The following is a 13438-nucleotide window of genomic DNA, read 5'->3' on the forward strand; positions in this document are numbered from 1 at the left end:
GGAGAGGTGAGAAGACTGAGGTCAAAGCCAGCCTGGACTACACCATGAAAGGAGTTAAAAAAAAAAAAAGAAAAGAAAAAAAGAAAAAACAATTGTAAAGAGCTGAGAGGAGGTGGACATCAGGACAGCACTTGCTGTCTTTGCTGCCACCCACACCCCACACCTATCCCTGCCTGTCTCGGCACCCATGAGCAAAGGTGGCTAAATGTAAATAGCCTGGAATCAGTCAACCAGTTTCCAATCAAGCTCCCTGGTCCTGCGTCTCCACAGCTGCGGATCCTGAGCACACACTGTGCCTGAGGCTTGTGGCGAGGAGGCCTGTCTCTAGCTGACAGGCAGAGGGGCTTAGGGGTAGGAGTGTAATTAACCAAATGGATCCATTTGTGAAATTGAAGGCCTGGGGAAGCTGGGTGGTTTCCCTGCATGTGTCAGAGGACAGGTGTCTGCTCTGAGTGACCTCAGATGACAAGTTGCTGAGGCCCTGGGCTTAGGAAGGTTCCTCCTGCTGGGCTGGGAGGAGAAGGGAAAGGGAAGAGCTCAGGAGCAGATGACTAGGGCAGCTCCAGATGGCAGTGGGCTGAGAACAAAGAGAGAAGGGACAGAGGCGACCTGAAGGGCAGGGCTCCTTCCTGAGAAGGCGCCCAGCTGGAGCCACAAAGTCCCCCATCACATCTGGGACCTGGAGGACACTTGCTCAGAATCACCATGCAGTGTTCTCAAGAAACCGGAACAAACCACACTGGAGATACTCTCATCCCCAAACCTAAAGTAAGCCACAGAGAACCCCTGAATCCGATTGCCGAGACCCAAATGCAGGCATGGCATCATCTTTGGTGAGGCGCTATCAAGGCCTTAACCTTTATGGCTTGGATTCTGTCATCAGGAAAAGGTGAAAACAAAGGGGTCTTGAAGTCTCCAAGGGCTGCCGGGAGAGGAGAACATGGGAGCTGTATGTGTGTGCAGAACACAGGGTCCACATGTAGAAACACTCAAATATACACGATGTGTGTATGTATGTATATATGTAGTCTGTATGTATGTAGTATGTATGTATTATGTATTGTGTTTGTACGCGTATATGTATGTATGATGTGTGTATGCATGTATGATGTGTGTATTGTGTATGTATGACGTGTGTATTATGCATGATGTATGTATTATGTATGTATGATAAGGATGACCACTGGCACTGGCCAAGAACCCAGGGGTGTCCTCTTCTCACAATAGTCACATGTCCATTTGCAGGGAGTCTCTGCATTCCTTCAGGTTCTTCTATGTTAGTCTTTGAAAGGCGTTTCCTCTTCACTGAGCCTGTCTGCTCAGTGTGCTCACAGCAGGAATCCTAGCCCTCTGTGACACGCTTAGTGAGTGGGATGTGAGAGGGGAAACTGAGCCAGTGCTGAGGGGTGCTGATGAGGCCGACACATCTGAGACACAGCCACACTGAGCATGGTCTGATCTGGCAACTTGCTGGGGATTTCCAGAACTGCAGTGGACAGCATCACATACGCGAGCTCCAGGAGAGTAGGTCAGAGACTGGATGGTAATGACCGAGCGCTCAAAGAGGGCTGTGGAGGCTGAATGCTGGTGTCTTAGAGTTTCCATTGCTGTGAAGAGACACCATGACCAAGGCAACTCTTATAAGAATATTAATTGGGGCTGGCTTATAGGTTCAGAGGTTCAGTCCATTATCATTGTAGCAGGAAGCATTGTGACATCTAGGCAGACATGGTGCAGGAGAAGGAGCTGAGAGTTCTACATCTTAATCCAAAGGCATCCAGGAGGAGACTCTCTTCCAGGCAGCTAGGAGGAGGGTCTCAAAGCCCACTCCCACAGTGACATACTTCCTTCCAACAAGGCCACGCCTCCTAACAGTGCCACTCCCTGGGCCAAGTATATTTAAACCACCACATTTAACTCCCTGGTCTCCATATGCTTGTTCAAACACATGAGTCTATCAGGGCTATACCTAGCCATAGCATAATGGAAAATACATTTAGTTCAACCTCAAAAGTCCCTATAGTTTATAACATTCTCAACAATGTTAAAAGTTCAAAGTTTCCTCTGAGATTCATGCAATCTCTTAACTGTAATCCCCTATAAAATCAAAATCAAAACACATCACAGGATATACATTACCATTCTAAAATGTCATAGTGAGGAAATACTGGACCAACTCAAGGTAGGAAACCATCTGGGCAAACTCTAAACTCTGTACCTTCCCACTCCACTGCTGCTGCTGTTCTTGGTGACCATTCCATTGTACTGGCATCTCCAATACACTGGGGTCTTCCGCTGCAACTAGGCTTCACCAATAGCCTCCCATAGGCTCTCTTCCTGGGGCCAAGCCTCAGCTCCTTTGCATGACTCCTTCAGTCCTGGGCTGAATTGCAACTAAGGCTGTACCTTCACCAATGGCCTTCTCTGGCCTCTCACAGTGCTAAGCCTCAGTTGCTCTCTACGACCCCTTTATACCTTCAAAACCAGTACCACCTGGGTGATTCTTACACATGACCAAGTTAGCTGTAGCATGAAGCACAACCTCGGCTATCTCTATAACACAGCTTCCTTGTGCTTTTAGAAGACACTTCCCAGAAGACTTCATCTCAGTGATGCCGGTCTCTTCTTAATCACCACTGATTTCTTACCTCCAGCTAATCAGCATCAATTGTCCCAGTGACCCCTTCTATTCTTGATTCTAAAGCTAGAGCCATATGGCTGAAGCTGCCAAGTTCTTCTGCTTCTGGGCGTGGAACATGCCCACCTTGTTCTATTACATTATCACCAGCTATCTGGTTTCCAATTCCTTCATTGTCTGAGCTTGGCTGTCTTGGAACTTGCTCTGTAAACCAAACTGACCTTGAACTCAGAGTTCTACATGCTTCTGTCTCCTGAGTTCTGTGATTAAAGGTGTGTGTGACCATGCCTATACCTAAGCTTTTCTTTATCTGGAACTTGTTGTGTTCCAGGTTAACCCTGAACTCTAGAGATCTGCTTGTTTCTGTCTCCTGGTATTAAAAGGTGTGTACCATCATGCCTGGACCTAAGCTTTTCATGGCCGCTATGCCTCAAGATCCAGATGAAAAAATGTGTGTCATCCCAAGTCAAGATCTGTACCAAAAGCCTGTGTCTTCTAGCCTTAAGATCTGGATTGCAGGTGTGTCCTCCATTTCTGGATTGTAGTTTATTTCAGTTAAAAGTCCAAATGAAAACAATAACCAGATAATAATGCGTAACATGATATAACTACCCCTTATTCAACTGCAAACATATAAACAATAAGCTTCATTGGGTGGGATCTTGCCCTGAGGTCACTACTCCCTTAATCTGTTCATCTCTTTGAACACAAGATTTAACTCCATTGCACTTCCTGGTGCCCCTTTATTACCTGAACCATACATTTTTGTATTTTTCCTTTCTAAGCTTGCTATGCTTGATCAAAATAATCTTAATGAGAGTAAACCAGAGGACAAAGTCTATTTCCTTTGTCAATGCAATTAATCTCTTTACCTTAGTCTCAGGTAAACTCTTCAGACCAGGGCAAAGAACGGCCACATTCTTCACCAAAACATCACAAGAGTCTCTAGACCACACACTAAAATTCTTCTCCTCTGAAGCATCTAGAGCCAGGACCCCACAGTTCAAATCACCCTCAGCACCAATGTCTTCTTCCACAGTTCTATTAGGATTGCCCATTAAGCCCCACTGAAAGTATTCCATTGCTTTCCAAATCCATATTCCTCCAAAGAAAAATACCCTTAGGCCTATCACAGCAATGCCCCAGTCCCTGGTACCAACCAACTTCTGTCTTAGTTTGTGTTTCCATTGCTGTGAAGAGATGCCATGACCAAGGCAACTCTTATAAGGGACAACATTTGATTGAAGCTGGCCTATAGTTTCAGAGTTTCAACCCATTATCATCAGGGCAGGAAGCATGACAGCGTCCAGGCAGACATGGCACATGAGAATGAGCTGAGAGTTCTCTACATCTTGATCCAAAGGCAATCAGAGGGGACTCTCTTCCAGGCAGCTAGGAGGAGGGTCTCAAAGCCCACCCCCACAGTGACTTACTTCTTCCTACAAGGCCACAGGTACTCTAAAAAGGCCACACCTCCTAGTAGTGCCTTGACCCTGGGCCAAGTATATTCAAACCACCACAGCCAGACTAACTGACTCTGCTGAATATTGGAGAACTGTTGCCTTACAATGTTATACGCCCAGTGAGAGAGGTTAATTCATTGCTTTTGCTATCTATCTTCCATGTATAGTAGAGCAAAAGAAAGGAAAAAGGTGTGGGAGCGGGAGAGGGATATGGTCAAGTACAGTTCTTAACAATGGTGGGATGAAAAAGACCCCAGAGTCAGCTAATCTTCCCAGGGGCCTGGGGGGGCACAAGGAGGCTGCTTGGATCCCCATGCCATGTCACCTTCACAGTCTTTCGTCCATCTCTCCCTTTGCCTCCTCAGCCTCTGGGAAGACATAGACTTTGAGACTGCTAGAGCCAGAGAGTCACCACAGTGTGTCAGAGACCACCAGACTCAAAAAGGATAAGGACCCTTGTCCTCAGCCCAAGTGGTTGGGCCACTGTCTCCCACAGACTCCCAGCAGTAGCTTGTCATCTTCTGTAAGCTGCTCTTAGAAAGGCAAAGCTCTCCATTCTTGTGTTTGGCCTCCACTCTCTCCAGGGAAGGCAGGTGCTGCCAGTGCTGAGATTCTCCCCCAGAAGGGAAAAGACAACGCCGACCCTGGATACAGGGTGTGGCCTTAGTGCCATGAGCCTCCTTGCTCTTCGCACCCCGGACAGCCATCCATCTGCCAAGGCCCTGAGCCCCACTGAGAAGAGAGGCTCTCAGACTGCCCCCCATATGCCAGGGCTGTCGCTCAGGAAGTTCCCGGGGTGTGGAGGCCCAGGCAAAGGTATTAGGATCATTAACAAAGCTGTTTTTCAATTAAGGTGGACAGGAGAGAAAATGACAGAAACTAATGCCAGTTGACTTCACTGCCCCTCCTGCACAGAAGGAGCCAGAGTTGCCCAGGCAGAGCCTCCTTGGGGGGCAGGCCTTATCAGGGCTGAGGCTCTGCAGCTGGCTCTGGCTTTCGTGTCTGGGGAGAAGGAAGGAGTCGAGTCCTTGAAAATTCCTGGGACCAGGTAAAAAGCCTGGGAGAGGGGGCAACAGCGTCCACCTCCACCCCACCCTCCATCCACCTCCACCCCACCCTCCATCTCGTGCTCAGACTGGGTACCTTCTCTGCCTCATTCGGCCTGCTTTTCCCAACACCAGCAGAGGCTCTGCTCCCGTCGGCAGAGGGCAAGAAAACTCCAGGCTGCCAAAGCGCACATAAGTCAGTCAACCTGTCTCAAAGCAAACACAGAAAAGAGCCCCAGGGTTACTCCGGGTAGGTGTGTGGGAAGACTCTGTGGTTTTAACTTGTTAGTTCACTTAGAAAATGACACCTCCATCCATTTGTTGTTCTGCAGAACATAAAGGCATCTTTGTTTGCTTTATAGGAAATGGGCAGAGTGTGCGCAAGGTGCTTAAGTGCACTGGCGAGTAGCCGCTCATCCACGAATTGCATCTCAGTGTTCAGACTCCACAATCAATCTGCTAATCCCCTTCTACCCTAAAGGATTTAAGTTATAGACGGAAGAGTCTCTCCTACACTCAAGGGAGAATTTACCCATAAATGTCTCATTAATTTCTAAGTTCCTTAGAAAAGCCACTGTGGTTTCTCACCCCCCTCCCCACCCCCACCCCCGCTATCTACAGAAAAAAAAAAAAACACAACAACTTCATCACAAATATCCATAGCACATTGAGAAGAATTCTAACTTTATGGTCAGGAGCCTCAGGTTTTAAGTTCTAGCATGAGATATGACTGTCAACAAGAGCGAGTCTTTGAATATGTGTTTATTAGTTTGTTTTCCATCTGTAGAATGGGAGAAGATATGATAGTATGAACCAGGGAGACCTCTGGGCCACTGGTTGGCATCTGGAAGGTTCAAGTCCTGAGATGGTCAGATCTGACTGTGAACTTGGGCAGAGAAACGCCCTGGAGGGCAGTGAACACACCTCTAGGTGTGTCTGTGAGGGCGTTCCCAGAAAAGATCGGATCCTAATGGTTCTCAACTGATGAATGGCATCGTTCATTGGTGGATTCAAAAGCTAAACAGACAACTGGGAGGTGATGGAACCTTGGAAAGTGTGTTCGGCTTGGAGGACGCACTACGGGGTGGGGGGTAGGGATGGGGCACTGAATTCTGTCCTGGCCTCTTCCTGTAACTGCTCCACTGAGCTTCCTGGCTGCCCACGGTTGAGCAGTTCTGCTCTATTGTGCCTTCCCTGCCCCTGGTGAGCTAAATACAGCTTATACATCTTGCCTCCCTTAAGAATCAGATACCTTGTCACCCTCATATTCTTATAGGCTGACTAACAAAAAGCACCAGCTCTAGTTTGGTAGGTAATTTCTCTGCTGTCAGTGAAATGAGCCAATTTAAACCAGATTAGATTATATCAATGTCAGGTTTATTGGGAAACTGTACTCGGGTAAGTTCACTGGCCCGGAGGACAGAGAGGAGAGAGAGAGAGAGAGAGAGAGAGAGAGAGAGAGAGAGAGAGAGAGAGAGAGAGAGAGAGAGAGAGAGAGAGAGAGAGAGAGAAAACAAAATGTTTGGCTTATATAGGAGCCTCTGGAGGAAGAGCAGCCCAGCCCCTGGGCTGGAAAGTTCAGGGTTGGAGGCAGGGTGTGCCAGGTAGGGACTGAGAGATACTGGGAGAACCTGGAAGCCAGGTCTGCTTTGCTATGTCCCAGCCTGAAACCTGCCTGGATTACAGTAACTCTGCAGGAAGGGTAACCACTAATGTAGTGAGGGAATGAGCTGTAGCTGCCCAGAGTACTAAGGATGCAACTGCTCTTTGACTTAGCAATCTTAGTTTTAGGAATCTACTCAAGAGTATGCCCTTATGTGTCTATCGTGACTTCCAGGGTCAAGAAGAGAAAGGTGACAGAAAAAAAAAAAAAAAGTATGTTTAGTATGCTACCGTTTATTTGAGAATGGGGAAGGAACACAAAGGTCAGTATGTATATGGTTGTAATTTTATATATGCTTAAAGGACAAAGGACAAACTACACATTAGAAGGTCATGAGGAAAATGGGGCTGAGAAGGTGGACGGGGGGTGGGGGAAGGAGATAGGTTTTTAACACACTTCTCCATGTGGCTTTGAAATATGCAAATAAGTGATATAATTATAAAATATAACAAGATATTTAAAGTCCCTAAAAGTGAAAATAAAGCGCCACACATAGATTTAAACAAGGCAATTAGACCACATTGTATTAGGCAGATGTGTTTTCAGGAAGTAAAGGACGGCCCCTTTCCTCGCAAGACATCCCAACTGGTTTCCATTCATTGCATTGTGGATGCCTCCACCCTTCTACACCTGACAAAATGGTGTAAAACATTGACTAAAGTCAGGCATGGTAGTGCCTGCCTGTAATGCCAGTACTCAGAAAGGGAGAGAATTCCAGGCCAGCCAGGGCGTCACAGTCAAACCATGTATCAATAAAACCAGCAGAACAGGAAACAAAACAAAAGAATCCACAGGGTAAGGATTCTGACTTGTTTGCATCCCAAGGTCAGCGCCCTACAGCTGCCTCTTTAGGGAGGACCCGGCCTGACCTTTCCCTGCTCCTGGAGCCAGGGGACGGTGCATAGAAAAGTACTTGGAAAAGAAAAATCTTCCCACAAATATTTTGCTGCTGCTTCAAAATCAGAGATTAGCTCTTCTATATGGAAAAGTTGTGAGATCAAGCAAGAGCTGTGATTTGAAGACAGACAGACAGACAGACTCTTTAGAGAGGAATAAGATTACACCCACCACCACCACTTTTATCCTGCATGGGGCTTTGGGGCTACACAAGAAGTGAGCCTGAATTCAGGGAAGAGGCTCACCATCTGACCCAGGGACAGGAGGCTCCCAGGAAGGACACCTGACACCCAGGGTGCAGCGACCGACCGCACAGGCACCTGATAGTGTGTGGACAGCAAGAGGAGCAGCCGTGAGTCCCTGAAAGATGGGAGCAGGATGAGTTTGCTGTGTGTTCTAAGCATCTCCTCAGATTCTGGAAGGTTACAGGGGCTGGTAGTAGTTAGTACACACTGCCCTATAGGAAGCCTGGGCAGGGGAAGTGTTGAGATTTGGTCTCTTGCTGTGAATTGTAATGCTAAATTCTGTACTAGAAGGTCTAGGTCCAGGTGCAAACCTTGTTCCTTAATTTAAAAATTATTAGTTAAATAAAAATGGCTGTAGTCAATGATTGAAGGGATTAGAGGTGGGTGGGTTTTGAGTTGCCTAGTTAAGGGTGGAGAAGAGAGGAAGGACAAGGAGGAGAAAGGAGGAAGGACAGTGAGGGAGACTGTACTCTGAGCACAAGGCCAGGGGAAACAGTAAGTATTTGGGGAGCACGATGGGGAGGTAGCCAGGCCAGCAGTTGGAAAAGTAGCTTAGGGGTGACCCCCCTCCCACACAGTAATTGTCAAGCCAAATAAAATAGGCATATTCTGAATCTTCTCTATTTGTAAGCTAGTCGGGGGTAAGTTTAGATTGGTTGTATCACAGGGGAGGGCGCAGAAGGCAGGGCAGGCCCTCCCGGAAGCAGGAAGAGGACCAGGCACGACAGATGATGGTGAAGGAAGGTATGTCTGGGTTGAGCCAGCTCCAAAACAGGCTTTGTCTGAGTTCTCCTCTTAATGTCTGCAGGGGTTCCTCATCTCTCTTCAGCAAGTATTTATTAATATGCTCTGACTGCCTTTCCCTCTGCCACAGAAGGATTGGTGGCACAAAAGAGACTCTAGACCCCCTCCCTGGGAATTCCAAGGTGCCATAAAAGCATATTTTCTAGATGGACAAACCCCTAATTTTCATGACTTTTCACTCTTGCTCTTCCTCTCTCTGGATACATAGCCCATGCTCAGGGAACCAAGATCACTACATCTCTTCCTTTCCCTTCCAGAAACAATTTAAGATTTTTACCGTACTTATTATTTGAGTAGCTAATCGCACACATTCAGATTCAAAAGAATACATTGTAAAAATAGATTCTATTAGTAAATGTCCCTCCAAGCCTGCCTCCATCCAGCTTCCTAAGTCCAACTCACTCAGCTGTGTCTGGTCAACCTCTGTCACCAGAGTCTGGGCGGCCTTCCAGAGTGAGTCCGTGCACACACATAACATCAAAATAATATTTTTAAAAAGATAAAATAAATGTTATTCTTAGTTTCCCTACGTTGCTCCCCCACCCCAGATTAATAAATATCCTGGATATTATTCTGATTAGTTCACATAAAGCTACCACATCAACAGAACCCTAGTGGTACAAGATATGAATGTATAACGTGCTTATCCTGTCCTTTCTTGAGGGACAGCTGGGTGACTTATAATCATTTGACACGGAAAACAGCTTGGACAATGGTCTTTGCATAAATTCTTGCCTTTTCAAGGCTATATTTAGGATCAATTAATTGAAGCAATGTTTTTACTATTTATTATTTGTGTCTCTGTGTGTGCATGGTATGTGCGACTGTGTGCACACATGTGCCGTAGTCGTTGTGTGGAGGTCAGAAGATATGTCTACCATGGATCTTAGAATCAAACTCAATCATTAAGCTTTCGTAGCATTACCCACTAAACTGTCTCACCTGTCCTTTGGAATCAACTTGTAAATGGCACTTTTGAATAGTAGAGAATTTGGCTGACTTAATCTCCATGAAGCACATGGAACTTGCTCTCCCACCGTAGCTTCCAGGCGGGTTGGGTTCCTGATTCTAACAGACTGCATTTGCGTTGTAAGCTTTTGTCTTTTGGTGCACAGAACTTAGCATCTCTTTTGTGGTTTTCTTCCGATTATGAAATGGGTTGCACATCTTCATTTCTGTTGAACTGTTCCTATTCTGTTTGCTCTTACAGGTTTGAAGGAATCTCACTGTGAAAATTACCTCTTTGTAGGGGACATGCAGCTCACTATATCACTATATCGTGCCATGTTTTGGTATGAAAATGTCTTCTTAGCTGGATGGATCTTTTATTTTGTTGCCATTTTGTGTCATACCTGGGTCTTCTTTTTCCAAAAGCTATCTTTAAACAATTCCATGTTTTCACTAGCATTTTGATCCTGTCATTTTCTGTGATTAATCTTTTATCCACCTGAAACTTCCTTGGAACTTATGTGGGGGGGGGGGAATCTAATGTTATCAAGTGTGTGTCCCCCACATTGGTTATTGGAGGGTTCACCTTTTACCTTCTGGTTTAAATATTGATTTTGGGTTGGTGAAGGCAGCTTGGTGAGAGAAGGTGATTGCCATGCCAGTAGGCGAGACTGAGTTCAGATCCCTGGAACCTATGTAAAGTTAGGACACTCTTCGAGATCGATAGGAGGAAAAGACAGAAGAATCATTGAAAGTCATGGGCCAGCTAGCCTAGTGTACACAGCAGTGAACGAGAGACCCTGTCTCAAACAAGGTGGGAGGTGAGGGAGGGTCAATCTGAGGCTGTCCTCTGACCTTGTATGTGCTATGGCATGTGCCTATCCATACTCAACCCCCCACACACAGAGAGAGAGAGAGAGAGAGAGAGAGACAGAGAGAGACAGAGAGAGAGAGAGAGAGAGAGAGAGAGACAGAGAGAGACAGAGAGAGAGAGAGAGAGAGAGAGACAGAGAGAGAGAGAGAGAGAGAGAGAGAGTCATAAATGTATCTCACACATAAACACACAGGTAAAAAAGAAAGCAATAGATAAACAGAATATTGTCTTTAAAATCTTAAGGGAGAGAAGACTGTAGTACATATACGTTAAAAAGTTAAGAGGCAGAATACTTGGGGGCAGGGGAATGAAAGGAATTCATCAGGGATGGGGAGAAAAGGAGATGCTGGAAAGGTGAACCAAAATTAAGGACATAGGGAACAGCCATTTGAAAACCTGCCATTGTAAAGCCAACGAAAACTATAATTCTTTTTAACAGGAATTTGATAGAGATACACTGTGGCGGTGGATAATGCAGCCACAGGTTAGTAAATGGAAACCCAGTGGCAGCTGTAAGACCCCTTCCTATGAGTCACTTGTCAAGGAGGTCCAGAGGTCTCCACACAGCACAGACTATTTCCAGCTCTTGGTTACCCACAAGGACTAGATGGTAAGACCCTCTGCCTGCAGACATTCATACATCGATTGAGGACATGGAGAAATCAGCCCTTGTCCCTTTCTTGTGAACTTGCATAGTTCTAGAAAGGGCTATGCAAGCTGCTTAAGAAGAAAAGTCATCAAGAGTATTTTCCAGCCATGAGCCCTGCAAGCTGCAATACTAACCTGCCAGTCAGGACGTGCTCACGGTACAAATAGGCACGTGACTGTTGAGAGCTTTACCAACTACTTATGAGTGGATTTGAGGCCTATTCCACAGGAAGGAATTCATGCCTTGTACAGTAAACTTGGTTAAAAGTACCTAGCCGGGGAGGCCATAGGTCCCTGGAGTGAGGTGGGGGGAGCTGATTTTTGCTGTTTGCTAAAATGGTCATGTTTTGACCTAACTGCCTTCTAAATATCAATGTTCAGACTCATGAATCCGTGCTGCTCTTGGCACTGGTCAGAGGAGCTCTGTTTGCAGTGGGTGCTGGTTGATGCAGACACTCACAACTAGCCAAAGTGCTGAGGATAAATCACACTTCAATGCTCAGCCCTAAATGGAACATCTGTATCACCCCACACACAGGCCTCAAGAAACACTGCAGAAAGGGGAACAGAACGTCCGTACAGAGCTAGAGAATGGGGAAAGCGCCATGGAACAGGGCCTTCTGGACATAGCACGGATGCTGCACAGAAGACTCACAGAAGCTGCGGTTGTCTACACATCACACTCACAGGATAGGGTCTGTCACCATTTCATCAGGGATGGCTCATCAGGCCTCGCCTCTAGCTGAGGAGTTATTGGGAGCTAATGGCTGCTGGAGGAGGGGGCTTGTTTTCTTTGGTGATATCAATCCTGGTTGTTGCACATGCTCATGGAAGCAATCTTAATTAGACTCAGCAGTCACAAAATAAACAGAGGGGGGGGTGCTGCTAGAAAGCAGAAAGGGGTGAGTAGAGTTGGAGGGCGTGAGAGAGGGTAATGGGGGTGTGAAATGACCAAAGTAGGTTACAGACGTGTAAGATATCATCAGACAGTAAAAAATATATCTTTATCGTAATGCTAAATCCCACTATGTGCGCAGGTCCATCCCTCAACACTATCTTCTATTTGTTTGTCTCTTCACAATGATAGCACACCATTTAAATTTACTTTTAGTTTTATGATTGGTTTTATCTTCTTTTAGAATTTTTCTATTTATTCTTGGTTTTTTTCTTTTTCTTTTTCTTTTCCTTTTCCTTTTTTCTTTTTTCTTTCTTTCCTCCTCCCCCTTCTACCTTTTCTACATGAACTGCACAATCGTATTCCCTAATTTTCTCTTCAGGTGCATATGTGCATATGGAAACCAGAAGTCAACTTCACCTGTCATTCCTCAAAAGCCATCCATCCGCCTTGTGTTTTTGAGTCAGGATCTCTCAGCCCCAGGGACATCTTCCTTTCTCTACCTCCCCAGCAGTGACCAGACAAAATGGACCACCACACCCAAGCTTTTAATGTGGATGCTGGGAATCAAGTACAATCTCTAACATTTTCCTATAAGCACTTCACTGAGTGGACTGTCTCCCCTAGGACAAAATGCATTGCTAGTACAATTGTGAAGAAAAGGAAAAACAGACACAGTTACCAATCCCAGAGAGGAAGAGGATGTTGTCACAGAACCTACAAGCTCAAAGGCATAACCAAGCTATGCTCCGCAAACACAGATGAAAGGAACCATGTCCTCGAATGCATATGGCCACCACTCCCATACGCAACAAAATGTCTTTACAATCAGGAAGAAAACTGAATTCGTTACTTTAAAAATCTCTCCCAGAAGTAAAGCTCTAAGCTCAGACTGTTTCACTGAAACATCAAACACAAAAAGAGCTAACGCAATTCTGTGCCAACTCCATTGGATTGTAGAAGAGGAAGGTCACTTCCCAACCCATTCGGTGAAGCTAACCAGACCAAAAAGGTCTAAAACAAAAGAAGCCAAAGAATGCAGACCAAATAATATTTCTCAAGAGTATAGTGTCAGTCGGGTGGTGATGGCACAAACCTTTAGTTCTAGCACTGGAAAGGCAGAAACAGGTGGATCTCTGTGCGTTCCAGGCCAGCATGGTCTACAGGACACCAGGGCTACACAGAAAAACCCTACCTCAAAAAGAAAGAAAAAGGAGTATAGGTTCAAAGATTCATAATAAAATACTAGAGAACAGGATGCAGTAGTACATAAAAACACGTCTTCACTCTGAACAAATGAGATTCACTCAAGGAAGG

General features: G+C 45.8%; 1 protein-coding gene and 1 long non-coding RNA gene across 22 annotated transcripts in view; one reads left to right on the top strand and one right to left on the bottom strand.

Annotated features, from left to right (window-relative positions):
- Positions 1–13438, bottom strand: part of Nfasc (neurofascin) — a 179665-nt gene that overhangs the window by 95917 nt on the left and 70310 nt on the right. For 19 of the 21 annotated variants that reach the window (XM_029478716.1, XM_029478712.1, XM_029478686.1 and 16 more), the window contains exon 2: positions 5245–5353. The exons of the other annotated variants lie outside the window; for them this stretch is intronic. In XM_029478716.1, the coding sequence (XP_029334576.1) occupies positions 5245–5353 (109 nt within the window). The remainder of the gene's footprint in view (positions 1–5244; positions 5354–13438) is intronic. 21 annotated transcript variants of the gene reach the window in all.
- LOC110292018 overlaps positions 8398–13438 on the top strand; it is a 28191-nt gene continuing 23150 nt past the window's right edge. Inside the window, exons 1-2 of the long non-coding RNA XR_002377640.1 lie at positions 8398–8447; positions 11018–11062. This is a non-coding gene — a long non-coding RNA (uncharacterized LOC110292018). The remainder of the gene's footprint in view (positions 8448–11017; positions 11063–13438) is intronic.

Source organism: Mus caroli, chromosome 1 (genome assembly GCF_900094665.2).
Source record: "Mus caroli chromosome 1, CAROLI_EIJ_v1.1, whole genome shotgun sequence".
NCBI lineage: Eukaryota > Metazoa > Chordata > Mammalia > Rodentia > Muridae > Mus > Mus caroli.